The sequence below is a fragment of the Rhamphochromis sp. 'chilingali' genome (genome assembly GCF_963969265.1).
Source record: "Rhamphochromis sp. 'chilingali' genome assembly, chromosome: 5".
Taxonomy (NCBI): domain Eukaryota; kingdom Metazoa; phylum Chordata; class Actinopteri; order Cichliformes; family Cichlidae; genus Rhamphochromis; species Rhamphochromis sp. 'chilingali'.
In genome coordinates, this window is record NC_137932.1 from 8,667,016 (window position 1) to 8,681,015 (window position 14,000).

At 40.6% G+C, this 14,000-nt stretch overlaps 2 protein-coding genes across 7 annotated transcripts in view; one reads left to right on the forward strand and one right to left on the reverse strand.

Moving 5' to 3' along the window:
- Positions 1-3,791: 3,791 nt before the first annotated feature.
- LOC308396493 (E3 ubiquitin-protein ligase TRIM35-like) lies at positions 3,792-13,687 on the reverse strand. Its single transcript, XM_080881845.1, has 7 exons — positions 13,549-13,687; positions 13,260-13,373; positions 5,804-5,899; positions 5,492-5,722; positions 5,371-5,393; positions 5,078-5,196; positions 3,792-4,927 (listed from the first exon to the last, which is right to left on the reverse strand). The coding sequence occupies exons 3-7, from the start codon at positions 5,876-5,878 to the stop codon at positions 4,419-4,421; spliced, it is 957 nt and encodes a 318-aa protein (XP_080737971.1). The 5' UTR covers positions 5,879-5,899; positions 13,260-13,373; positions 13,549-13,687; the 3' UTR covers positions 3,792-4,418.
- eya4 (EYA transcriptional coactivator and phosphatase 4) overlaps positions 12,647-14,000 on the forward strand; it is a 51,450-nt gene continuing 50,096 nt past the window's right edge. For all 6 annotated transcript variants that reach the window (XR_013971576.1, XM_080881840.1, XM_080881839.1 and 3 more), the window contains exon 1: positions 12,647-12,995. The gene's annotated coding sequence lies outside the window, so the exon portion shown is untranslated. The remainder of the gene's footprint in view (positions 12,996-14,000) is intronic.

Consider the following 14,000-nt stretch of genomic DNA (forward strand, 5'->3'; position numbering starts at 1 on the left):
TTTATCCAGGTTGTCCATTTCTGTCAATTCTTCTAAACATTTGGCTTCACATTTGACTTCACAGTGATCTCTCTTAAAAGAACCAAAGCATTTTTATTGCTTTATGTCTACTTCCTGGACTGGAAATACTGTTAAAGTAATCTTTGTAGTAGGTAAAAAAGATGCAACCTATAGGACACAGGATTACTAACTTACCAAGCTTACTGCTCTGTGGCTTTCGACTGCAATGTAAAATTATTCCTGATATGTAAGAATGCATATTGTGCTTTCTCTGCCCGTTAGATAGATCGATCCTTCATTAATCATTTGCAGGAAATTACATTGCCACAGCAACTACAACACGGACATAACACCACATATCCCAAACAGCAGAACAATATAAATTCCCAATAAAGTTTGTAACATATAAATGAATAAAACTGTCAATCACTAATATTTGCCAGCAGGGAAATATGCAGATAAAAATATATAATTATTTTTCTATAAACAGTCTTATCACAGTGGGTATGAAGGACCTCCTGGGATGCTCAGAGTTGCAGTCTTCGACTGAAAATGCTACTGTTGACAACCTGAAGGGTATGAAGTAGATGTGCAGGGGAGGTCATAACTGATTTCAGCTCCTAGAGCATTCATCTCTCCATAAACTGCTGGACTCTCTTCTCTTCAGACCTGACTACATAGCCAGGATTCTTGATAAGTTTTTCTATTTGTTTCCTGTCTGATGTGCAGATACCTAATCAAACAGAGCATCCTTTTATTTAAAATCCTGCAAACCACACTATATTGGATGTTGGAGCTAATGTATACCTGTTGATTCAGGACATATATTGCTACAATATTCTTCTGTATGACCCTGTAATTTATGGGTATGAATGTAGGCTAATTATGGAAGAGATAAGGGTATTCTCAAATATAAGTCAACCATTGAATTTCTCATAAGTTAACTGAGCTTCTTTCCTCTCACAGAAGTAAATCAATCTTTCAGGAAAGCTGCAGCTTCCAATACTTGTCCTTAGGGGGCGCTGTGGGTCAGGACTTTGGGGATTTTTTGGAGAGTCTAACTCTTCCTTTCACTTTCATTGACATCTAATGATAATTATAACTTGGGTCACATCAGGGGGACATACACACACACACACACACACATAGGTTCACTAACCACACGCACACACTGCCTGGTTAAAAACATGAAGACATTAGCAGTAACTTGACGCTGAGTGAGTATTGATCTAGTCTCAGGGGGCTTAGAGAGTGAGAGAACACCAGACAGCACTTTATCAGAGCACTTGAATATCGCAGCTCAACGAGCGTTAAGTGTGTGTATTAGTGTGCGCCTTTATGTTACAGATAGGAAGAAGCAACATTTGCAAAACAGTTTGTTAATCATTTATTACGGGGTGAAAGTCCAGTCTCTTAAAGTCTAGCATCGTTTTAGTCAGAGAAAGATTTTATTTGGCACTAACTTTCTTTCATTGCTACATTTTACTCAGATTTTCTAATAAATTATTACTTTCCTCTCTTGCATCACTTTTCCTCCCAGTGTCCTCCTGTGAGGTCCTGACTGGCATGTTCAATCTGCATCTATAACATTATACAGACCAGACTGAGGAGCAATCAGGCCTGTGTGTGTGTGTGTGTGTGTGTGTGTGTGTGTGTGTGTGTGTGTGTGTGTGTGTGTGTGTGTGTGTGTGTGTGTGTGTGTGTGTGTGTGTGTGTGTATCAGACCAGTGGGGAGTTCATGATTATGACCGCTGAGGACACGTACTGCTCAGATTCTTCTCGGTGATTGCCTCCAAACGAAACATAATGCAGGAGAGAGAGAGAGATGACAACATCCTATACTCGGAGTCTTGTTTCTTGAAGATATCCAGACCACAATAACAAGAGTAAAAAGTGACCAAGAAGGACCTGAAAACAAGGAGCAGATGGAAAAACAACCGCATAAGAGTGCACACGTGTGTTTCCATGCTCATGCTCATTTATCTATATATTACTTTATGTACACTGACTGCTGTGGTGTTTTCAGTAACTGTAGCGTGTGCATACAGGTTGTTGTGCGTATAGCTGTTTTTCTTATTCCACCACTTATTTTAACTGATTTGTATGTCCATCATCTATCCATTTGTGCACACTGAGCAAAGGTTTGCAAGCTCTTAATGAAAAAAAAGTCAGTTTTTAATAATACTGTGAAAAAATTAGAAAAACAGATATTTGCTCCCATTTATAGTGCATATAATTAAGCTGTTCTGTGGATTCCGGCTTTTTCTATGTGTCTTAGTTCTCTTTGTGTAGTTTGAGCCTGACTCAGTGAGTCTGGGACTACACACGGCTCTGTGGAGACCATACTGTCTGTTGCTGAACTTCTTCTTGTCGCTCAAGCTACACTACAAGGGCAAAAGTAATGGACCACTTACATTGCACTTATAGGAACTGCCTAGCCATGGAATCCATGCCATGAAGCTCCCAGTGCACAGTTTTTATGCTGATAACAATACCCGCTCTGTAACTTTGTTGCTGAGTCTGCACTAATACGACTTGATACTTGAATGGCAATATTAGCATCATATTACAGTATCACTCTTGTATTTGCTGAGCTCTTTAGAATGACCCATTCTTTTGCAAATATTTGTAAAGGCACAGTGTATGGTTAGGTGCTTGATGTTGTGGCATTGGGACCAGGATTCAAAGATCAAGAGGTGTGGCCTAGTACTTTTCAATACTTTTATAAGGCATTTTATTCATATAGTGTATTCAGGACCAACCTGCATGTTTGAGGTCATTTCCATGTTGCAGACTGAATCTGAGGTCACTCAAATGATACCTGATGGTATTACATGATAAATAATCTAAATCTCCACAAGGGCTCTTTAGAAAATTGGCACAGTATTGCACATTTGCAACTCTTTCATCACCAACTGAGCACATACACTGAGACACACTGTCATCTCCTCAGAAGCCAAGCCAAGTGTGACTACAGAGGCGCTGGTCCGAAGTACTATAGATCTTATGTCTCCAACCTCAGGGCAGTTGGCACATCTCTCCCCTCCCTTTGCTCGTCTCGTTTGTTTTCTTTCTATTCCCATCTAAACTTGTGACCTGCTTACTGTTACCACTCCTGCTCGGAGCCGTGTTGTCAATCTCATAAACATCATTGCTCCACTTTTGATATCTTTGTCCTGCTTCATTAGTTCGGTGCTTCTTTACCTCTGACCTGTGCGCAGTGATTTATGAACAGCACACTCACATAAAGTACCTACATGTTTGAATCCCATGTACAATATACACACAACGATTATATTTATGTCCCTCTTAATTTATTTAAGGAAATTAACTGGTGCTAAAAAAAATTATTGATTTTCTCTGTAATGTTTTGGGACAACACTAATGTCCACGAACTTACAAAAACAACGGCTTGAGCTTTGAAAGTTCTCAGATTTGATTTAAAGAGAAATTCATTTAAAATAACATTTGACATATTCTGCTCAGTGGCTCAGTTCTCTGTTCAAATATCAAATGATTGATTATTTAAAGGGGATTTTGAGAGAGAAAAACAGTTGCTACACTTTTAAAGAAATTGACTGTGTAGGGAAAACAGTGTGAGTAAACAACAACAACAACAACAACAACAAACCATAGAGGAAACACATTTTTATTCCAGAAATTGAAATTTGACACAATTGAGTTTGCAGTAAGGTTTGTACATTTACAAATCAATTTTAACTCAGTAAATATGAACAATATACTGATGATTAAAACAACTTTCAAAATAGCAAAAGCAAAATTCCCTTCATATAAATCTGAAAAATACACGTTTCTCAAATTAAAGTAATTCAAACATAATTCCCTCACAACCACAGTTAAGCAGGCTTGTCAGTCATTCTCCATCTCGAACCTTCATTAGCTCTGACAAAAGCAGACTCACACTCGTGTAAAACATGCAGAGGAGTCCAGACTAAATGAAGCCGTATGCCCCGTTCTTCCATTCTTCCCTTTTCTCCCTCAGTGTTTTCTTCTCTCGATCCCTTTTCTCTTTTAATTTGGCCCCTCTGTTTGTTTTTCTTCATTCTTTCATTAGTTGAAAAAACATAGCAGGCATTCCAGCTGTAATACCACCGAGATTCAGTATCAGCACGGCTGTGGATTCATACATGGGAGTGTTTTAGTGGTGAAAAGACTGAAAAAGAGAGCGAGATTGTCGTACACTATTGTCATGTGGTATTACCTCATAACCATTCATTCATGTACTCTGTATACATGTAGACCGATATTAGCCACAATATGGGGCATTGTGGAAATACTGTATATCTATTACATTCAATCACTGAAAATTTTGGTTACATAAATATCCACAACATTACAAAAAAGAGAGTTTCAAATGAGTCCTTATTTTATGAGGACTTTGTAGTTTTGCAGAATGTCTATTTTACTTGTGTTATCCCTACTGACAATTCAGGTGGAAGAATTTTTGTCTTACCGCGAAAGTATGGAAAGAGTTTTTCGGTAAAAGTGTATCTGATGGTACGTACGGGCACTTTCCGGCCAAGGTCAAAAAATGATAGTATTCCTTTGTCATAATCTAAGTTCACTCTGACCTTCTGAGGAAATGAATCTTCCATTACCTGTTTGTCAATGTCTTCTGGTGTAAGTTCAAACAGAATGTTAGCGCAAATACACACATAGATGCCCCAGATCTTTTTAGAATAAGAAACACTGGTTCGAGCAGCCACACCAACAGTCCAGTAACCATCTACCTCTACATCCCAGCTGTGCTTTCCAGAACTAAAGCCTTCATATCCAAGAATATCTGAACCATCCAGCCTTTCAGGGTTTTCAGGAAATAATGTAGAATCACATGATGTTAGACTTGTCAAATGTTCTGATACAGTCATTCCCTGGGAGCAAGTGTTGGGATCCATAACTACAGGAGCTATTAGGTAAAGAAATAGAAATAAAAGGTTTTAGTACAACACCCTGTTCTTTTACTTAATGAAAACATTCAACAGGTACTTGCAAAAGTCCCAGGTACTTCAGATATAAGGTCAAAAAGGGGAGTCAGAAACAACAATATTTTGCTTACTGTATTGGATTAGAGTCTTCATTTTTATCCAGACTGAGAAGAGCAGTTTCCCAAGGTGTTTGGCCTCATCGATCAGAGCTCCTGATGGAGTGACTGGATCTGAGAGTGTGCACTGAGATCTGAAAGAATGGCCAAACAAAACAAATCAAATGCACCGCCGTTGATTTTTATTTGATTTATTTATTTATTTTGCCTTTTTGTTCACATGTAGTCACTCAAAGAGAAGTGAGTGGTTATGATGGACGGATTTTCAAACTTGAATACATCATTAACCAGCAGTTTCTTGTACTTACCGCTCCATAGTGGATTCGATGTTCTATCAAATAAAGAGGAAAGAAATTATTTTTAAAATCTGTACTTCAGATTTTGTTAGATGGCAAAATTTAAATCAAAAGTATTGATTACCACATATACCATCATAAATGCCATGTCTCCAGCTTTCATCTCCCCCTCTAAGGTTTTGATTTTGTCTCTAAGTGAGGAGATCTCAGCAGTCATGTTTACGATCTTCAGGTTCATTGTCTGACTCTTGAGTGCTGCCTCCTTCCTCACTGCATCTATCCTCCCAGCTTCCTCTGCTCTCAGGAACTGGTAAAGCTTCTGAAACTCTCCTTTGATGGTCTTCTCTGTATCCTGGGCCTGGAGCTGAGGAGAAACACAATTCTGATGGAAGACAAGATACAATGTTTGCTTTAGCTTCAATAGCATTGTATGTCTGTAACTTACCTTAATGTGGTTAGCCATTTTATCATATCTGAGTTTTTCTGCTTCAAACGTCCCCAGTTTGCTCTTTAAGTGCATCACCTCAATCTTGATTTTAGTCTACAAATAAAGTGAATAATTATTACATAGTATACGGGGGATCACTTAGTTAGATTTCACTCAGATTATTTACAAAACATTTGTTAACTTTTGTTAACTACCAAATTAAAAACAAATATCCATGGACTGCTTACTCTGTGCTCTTCTGCTGCTTCGTTGATGGGGACACAGTTGTGTTTCTTATGTTGTTTAGAGAGACTAAACTTAAGGCTTGACAATAACGCTCCCCTGAGTTTTGTTTAAAAAACTAAGGAAGCACAAGGTGCCAGACTTCCGGCCTGCAGGCCACATACGGCAGTTAATAATGTCAATTGTTAATGGCCCAATTGTTATTGGCTCTGCTGAGAATCCATGCAGGTAGGGATGGGACTTTATTTTGAGGGGCACACCATGTGGCCAATCACATGCAAAGAAAGACTTGGCTCATACCATTATGTAAAAGAAGGAAGGAGATCTGTGTTCTCCAAAAGTTGATTCTGTTCATCTGAACGTAGCGTTTTGTGGGAGAAACGTTTCGTCACTCATCCAAATGACTTCTTCAGTCTCAGCTGACTGCAGGTTTCCCCAATCTTATAAACAGTACATTTGCATAATGACTGAAACCGGCCCACTGAAGGAACAATGGGCTGGGAGGTCAGTTACTTCATCATGATTATGCAAATTCTCATGACCATTGATCAACAACCACTGATCAATGACCATGAGTACCATTCACAGAGAGTTGCGGAATGCCTGCGATCACAGCATTATAAGATGGTGAAAGATGTACCCTCAGGCCCCCTCCTCAATTCAAAGATGGTCTTTCCCTTTTCAAGTAAATGGCCTCCTTGACTCTGCGAGCGTTCCTCCCTGTCCAGGATGTGTACATCCTCATCATTGAAAGAGTGTCCACTGGCCTGTAGGTTTAGATAGACTGCAGAGTCCTGGCTTGACAAGGTAGCTCTTCTGTGTTGTGCCATCTGCTTCGCCAGAGGTTGTTTGGTTTCTCCAGTGTATAAATCCTGGCAATCCTCCTGGCACTTAACAGCGTACGCTATGTTAGTCTGTTTGTGTCAGGGGACGCGATCCTTGGGGTGGACCAATTTTTGGTGCAGCGTGTTTTGGGGTTTGAAAGCCACAGAGACCCGGTGTTTAGAAAAAATGCATCTCAACTGCTCCGATAATCCTGACACATACGGGATCACTACAGGTTTTCGCTTAGTCAATGGCTAAGAGAAAACCTGTAGGCCTGAATGGGCACTTAAATCCGTTTCTAATTCTTAACTTGTTTGATCTGCTGCTCACCACAAACAAGCACAAGGACTTTTTGGACTTTTAATTGTTTTGCAGCTTTTAATACTGATAAAAACCTCCATTCATACTACACAAAATAATTAAGCAATAATTAGTTAAAACCTGTTGAACCCTAATGCCCCCGGTACCAGGCTAAAACATTTCAACAACCACCAAACAGCTAAAACAACTGAAGAGCAGGTAACCCGATTCCACCAAAAGATGTAAACAAAAACATGTATCTTTCACCGCTGTCTTGCTTCCACCATGATAAAATCACACGTTTTATTTATACTTATTTCATATTGTAAGTCATGTGCCATGTAAAGTGCCTTGAGGTGATTCTTGATCCAGTTTGGTGGTACATATATAAAAACTGAAGTGATTTAACATTAGAAATTCTGAAGCAGATACATACTGGGTAAAAGTCATGTATGGCTACGTAGAATCTGAGATCACATATTTTCCAAATTGATGATTAACTTACATCAAGTCACTGTTACAAGCAAAAGCACACCACCAATCATTTTCTTCCATTCTCTTCCCCCCACCAATCGTTTTTCTCATGGCCATGCATTTGCATGAAGGCACACACATAAGCTACATCCATCAGATTCTAGACAGTGAAAATTTCTAATGATTTGTCCTCTGACCACTGCAGCAGCTATCAAAGGCTAACTGTTTTAACATGACAGCACTCACCACCATGTGGCTACTACAGTTCCCGCTCTCCCCGCTCTACTTTAAAAAAAAAAAAAAAGTGGAGTCTGTCTGTCCCCTCCCGCTTAATGTAACCAACTTGAGACATGGCATTGATTTGATTCAACTGTTGGGTTATCTACATCTCTCACACTACGCAGTGTGAGGTCAGTTACGCAGCTTTTCCCACTTACCTACAGGCTGGCGTAATTATTAGAGCAGGGTGCTGTGGTGCGACTGTTTCTATACTTAAATATTATGTCCATAACCATAAAACATTCAATCTACATAAAACCTAGTGTTCTGGATCTGGCCACAGTAGCATCCCAAGGGTGGTGCTGTAAAGCCGTCCAGAGCCACAATTAGATGGAGAGAGTTGGAAGAAATACTGGATGGTGGCCGGGACTGAACGAGAGCACAGCTGATGGTAAACTAATTTTGTTGGCCTGATACCCCTACCCAATACACACACATACACACAAACCACATGCTTCTAAGTGAAACACAGACACTGCACTGTGCTTTCACACATGAGAGTAGCCTCTCGAGCCTCTGAATGTAGGACGAAATCACACACTTTCCTGCTCTTTCCATCTTGCTTCTCAGCTGCTCTAACACACACTTGATCTCCATCTCAGCGAGTAAGGCATATGCTCCATCATCTGCCTCCAGGGACAAAAGACTAAATACTGGGAAGTAGTTCAGTGAGACACCAAGTGTTGGAGAAAAGTGTTGTATGATATTTGAAATGTGTTTGGAGACTTTGGAGAACATTTTTGATACATTATATATATTACAAAATCTCATAGCATTTTTTTTAGACCTCTAAAGCTCATCTCAGCTCATTAAAATGACATAATTAGACGTTAGACCTTCATGCATGCAAAAAGGTGTAACTGTAAACTGACCTCATTTAGAATCCGCAAATCCATTAACATGCAAATCATTCCTCGCCTCTGTAAACCCTACTCACAAGTTCTCTTGTGATGGGCTACACTGCTGAAGTGTGTGTTTTGTTAAGAGGGAGAGGGCCTTATTAGTAAGGCCTTATCAGTGCCTTATTAGTAAATCAGGAAGTCTGTAACCCAGCTAGGGCACCGTTCTGGTGGGTCAGAGGAGAGCAAAGACCTCATGTCCATCCCCTCCTGCCTGGCCATGCAAATCACACACTACATTTCTTTCAAGTGCAACTGTTCTCCCTGGATATGTCTTCTTCTTCTGTTCAGTGCACAATAAAACTCACCTCAAGGTGCTTTATTATTGCAGGGTAGAGACTCAACGAAAATAAAGAGAAAACTTTTTAGATGACCAAAAATGAATAAACACTTGGCGACAGTGGGAAAGAAAAACTCCTTTTTAAGAGGAAGAAACATCAGATAAAACAAGACCAGGGAGGAACAACATGTGCAATGACCAGTTGGGGAGGAGGGGGGGAAAGAGCAGAGAAAGACGGGAGAAAAGACTTGACTCACATTAAGAAGGTGAGTTTAATAACTGTAAATATTCTTAAGATAAATGTGTCAGAAACTTTCACTGTCTGAATGCAAACTGTTATTTTTTTAATGATTAACTAAGTTAAAACAAAACAAAAATAAATTTTGAGGAGCAATGTAACCAGAGGAGCAGCTCTGCAGCAGGGCATTACATGAATTTACGACGTGTGAAATGTTTCCTTTGTTCTTCCCTGTGGCAGCTTGCTCCGGGCAATTACAGAAGGCAGTGACCTGAAGTGAGATCATTACCCCCACAACCTATCATCAGCCCACATCATTTTTGTCCAGTATGATATGATTGACGCAGGAAAACTTTTCATATGCTCTTTATCAGCTCTTGCAGTAACACGGGGTTGGTGGTAACATGAAAGTAGCTTTTGCCTTCTGCGTTTCCACCTTAAATAGCTGTTAGAAGTGTAATTTATCATCATGTTTTCCCAGTATTGTGGTAAAATCTTACACCGAGCCGTGGCACCTTGCCAAAGTCTAAATTGCTCCACACTTCTTCTGTTTTTTTCTGGGCACTCGGCCCCTGAAATAAACTCCATTTGCCATTCCATTTTGTAAACCAATTTGAGATGTAGGGTGGGGGCAGGAAAGGGAGAGGTATAGGTTAGCTGTAGTAATAACCATAAATCACCTCTGAAATGCTGCCATGTCACATGCCACACTGCACCACTAATGACCGGACCCATCTTTCACTGGGTATTTTTATCTGTGTGCCCTGACACTCGACTTCTGGAATCGTCCTCTCGTTTTACGTCGTCAGCACCTCGGCCAGGACTGAGCACAAGTTCCTCACATATCTATAAATACCAGCCAGCTAAATGGCATTTTCTCTCAACCCACCCCCTGCTTGGCAAGAACCGGGAGCTCTGTGACTTGGCACACAGACTCACAGTCCTACGCCACGAAACATCTTGGGGCTTAGCCCCCCCGCACCCCACCCCAGCGTCACCCTCCAGAGAACAGCTGGCCAAAAAAATAGATCCATCTGCCACTGCCTTCAAATTCCAAAGTGGTCTCAGTTTAATTGAAAAAGCGTCAATCGGGCTTCACAAAATCGTGTAAAACATGACAAATATCGGCACTGCGGCTCTGCTTTAGGCCGCCTGTTGGATTAACTCTTTAGACTGCTGATGTAGCTGAAGCATTAACATACCGTACGTCAGCGCATGTCGGCTCATACGCACAGGCAGTCTCACACACACCAAGAGGAACACACAAACACCTGTACATGCTTCCTTTGTGCAGAATGTTCTGCCAAGTTTTTTAAGCTTGCTGACATGCGGCACTAGAGACTGCAGTTCAGCAACAGCTTCTTGCTATTCTGGGATGTGTCACAGCACGAGGTTTTAATTCATTCTGCCAGAATGTGTCAATCACTTAGCGGCGGGGTCCAGGCCCGGGTTCTGCTGCTGGACTGAGAAGCAGGAAGGCACAACAGGCTAGGCCTTATTAAAGGAGTCAAACAAGGATTCAGCTAAACTGTGCTATTCATAGACTTTCTTCAGAGGTGGGGTGTTAGAGGGGGCGAGGGGGTAGCACAGGTAAAACAGACTGACACGTGCACAACAACAAGTTGGCTGTTTACATAGTTTAAACTAGGTGACAAATAAGAAAATGAGACTGATATTTCCAAGTGTTTATATTAAAAGAGAGTGGGGGTACTAGTCACAGAGCACTGTGCTTCACCTCCTTTCAAGATAACACTCTAAGTCTATTTTATAAAGCATTTTTTTCTAATTGCTGTGTATTTGAGAGAAAATGCAACTATAGCTTTCTCTTTCTTCTGCCATCAGGGTACCATTTGCCATGCAAGTTCCTGTACACAAGCCATGCCAAGGGTTTGAATTTGACCCACCCAATGCGGTGCCAAAACACACATATCAGTCATCATGCGATGTCATGCCAGCTACAAATGGCATCAAATGACTTTGCACTACTTATCCTGTCCAATTCCATGTGATAAATGATGAAAAAGTTAAATTGTGCAGTAGTGTGACTTTGGAAGATGACAGACCTCATTTCTGTGCCCTGTCATTTGGTGATCACTGTAAAAAATGAACATTGTGAAAGCGGCTATGAAACTTAATGTGAGATACGTCTTTCCTTTCTTACCCACAAACACAAAGAAAGATATTTACTTCCATTAGAAGGTATAGTTTTGGTAAAGGGCTGCTCCCACTTTCCTGCCTTTTCTTTAGGGCGACTTTGACTTTTTGTCTCTGGGATTGCCAGTTAAACTGCCAGCCAGTCCAACAAGGAAATTTTTTTTTGTTTTTTAGTGTTTGTGCAAAGCATTTGAAACCACAGAAACTTTGGCTCTTTTCATCTTACATAATATTACCAAGAAAACTTTGCACATAAACAAAAATTGTGTGTTTGTGAGTGTGTGTATGCGAGGGATAGTAAAAGAAAGTAGTGGAAAGCATTTTTCACTTTCTTGTATCTGTGTGTGTGTGTGTGTGTGTGTGTGTGTGTGTGTGTGTGTGTGTGTGTGTGTGTGTGTGTGTGTGTGTGTGTGTGTGGGCATGCGTGTGTGAACATTAACAGGATCTCTAAAGCAACAATCAGCGATCAGTCAGAGTGGTCGCTGACATCACGATCTTAAATAAATGACAGCATGGTAAAAGAGCGCTGATCCGAAGCCAGCGGGGCCCAACAGTCGGAGAATCTATAAGCCATAACAAACAATATTTCAAATAAACAGACCCCATGGCCAAGCCTGTCATCTTTCTGGGGCGTCTCCAAAACAGTCCTGTCTGACTTTACTCTCATGCTGTTTTCTGTTTGTTTTTTCGTTGCATCTCCAGCGTGTTTTCTGGCATCGTTGTCCTCTGTCTGATCCCCTGCCTGTAACTGTATACAGATTAACCACCACATTTTCCTTTGACGTGTTTGCATAAGTTTGCATTTTTGCCTTTCATGTTTACATATGTACTGTGTATTTTTAAAAAGCTGGCTTTCTATGGATGTTGTTTTTGAATATAAAAATACAGTAAAAAGTCTATATATACTTTTGCTATACAATTTTTTTTCTGAATCCTTTATAATACTGGATTAATGGACTAATTGGAGACCAGATAGATAGATTGATAGCTAGATGTTTTTGCTCCTGTGGGATATATAAAACTGTGAGCACATCATTTGGGCCAAACTATTAATAAGAAATCATTTTGGTCCCCTCCACCCCACCCCACTCTGAACCCCATTACTTCTTTGGACTCTTGCCCGGTAGTATCCGCATGGCAGCTGGACGCATGCGCAGGAGCAATCTTCAATAATGTCCCATGCCTCTGAACTGCCTGGTGCTCAAACTTGGACGCGGACTGAAAATAATGTTGTTTCCCGCGGGGGCGAGCGTTCCGGTCACCGAAAGCGAGCCTCGGGACTCGTGTTTGAGTTTGTAAAATTGTTTTAAGGACTCTGAATAACTCATCGGCTTGTTTTTGGACTCTTGCTGATAATGGCAAGCAGTAGCTGAGTGTTTTGATCCCGGTCAGTGACAGCCTGCAGACGGCAGGGAGAGCTGTGTGGCGATCACGCAGTACTTGATTATGAGCGCTCGCAAGAAGTGAAGAGAATCTGGGAGCTGATTTCTCGCTGGGACGACAATAGGTTTAACACAGGTATGTTTAAACTAGTTTGTGTTTTCCCCAGACGGCTGTGGCTTTATTATTAGACACTTAAATTGTAGGTCAGGTGGCAGAAGCGAGAAAACTGTTATAGTTTTGTTGAGTTTGATTAATTCCGATTTAAAAACATTTATATGAAAGAAAAACAACAACAATTCAGTAAAATGTATCAGTAACATTAAAATGAATTATCCTCCATCAAAGAGTGATAGACTCTGTCCAGTTTTCTATAATATTATTATTAATATAAGTCTTTACCTTACGTTATTGTTGTTGTAAGGCCAGTGCATGCCTGTTAATAACGCTGATGTGTTAAGTGTGTGTTCTCCGACTTCATCCCAGCCCCGGAATCACGGCACACCGATAGATTACCTGATATTAAACAAGTGGACAAAAAATAATAATAATAAAGATTTAGTGGTTGCTGTAATTTTTTGCTGAAACATGGCAATAAATGAACAGACAATTACGTCAGATCCTTCCCCGTAAAACTGAATAGTTGTGCAAAAGGGTTTTCTTATTAAAAAGAAAAGAATGATAAAATTACAGTGATTATTTTTTGGTGGTTATTGGTCACACATCAGTCTTTAACTGCAGGTCAGTGCGGTCCATCCTTTTTTCCCCTCTCAGTTTGTGGACACGTGAAGGAGTTTAGTCCCCTTGGTGTCCCCTCAGTTCTCAGTCTTCATCCCTCCGCGTGTCCATGGCTTTTTCTCTCCATCTCGGCTCTCATCCCACGTGGAGTTTGTGTTTATATTTGATATGTAGGAAATGGGAATCTTATACCACTGCCGGGCTCTCAGGGCTTGAATGGCCCCCGGCTATTGGCCTGCCTCTAACAACATGACAAGTTACACGCCGACTCAAAATCTGATAGGGGCCTACTGCGCCGTAATCCATACTGATTAGATTTCACACTAAGGGCTCATACTTAAACAACGCGCATTAATGCGCAAGATTTAGAGTGTGGAGAATTTTTGGAAAATTGTAAACTCCTGC

Bases quoted from the DNA above. Each gene is read 5' to 3' on its own strand.
- LOC308396493 (XM_080881845.1), bottom strand. From the start codon at position 5,878: ATGCACTTAAAGAGCAAACTGGGGACGTTTGAAGCAGAAAAACTCAGA. The intron at 5,723-5,803 runs GTAAGTTACAGA...GTTTCTCCTCAG, and splicing joins AAATGGCTAACCACATTAAG to CTCCAGGCCCAGGATACAGA. The intron at 4,928-5,077 runs GTAAGCAAAATA...TTTACCTAATAG, and splicing joins GAAGACTCTAATCCAATACA to CTCCTGTAGTTATGGATCCC.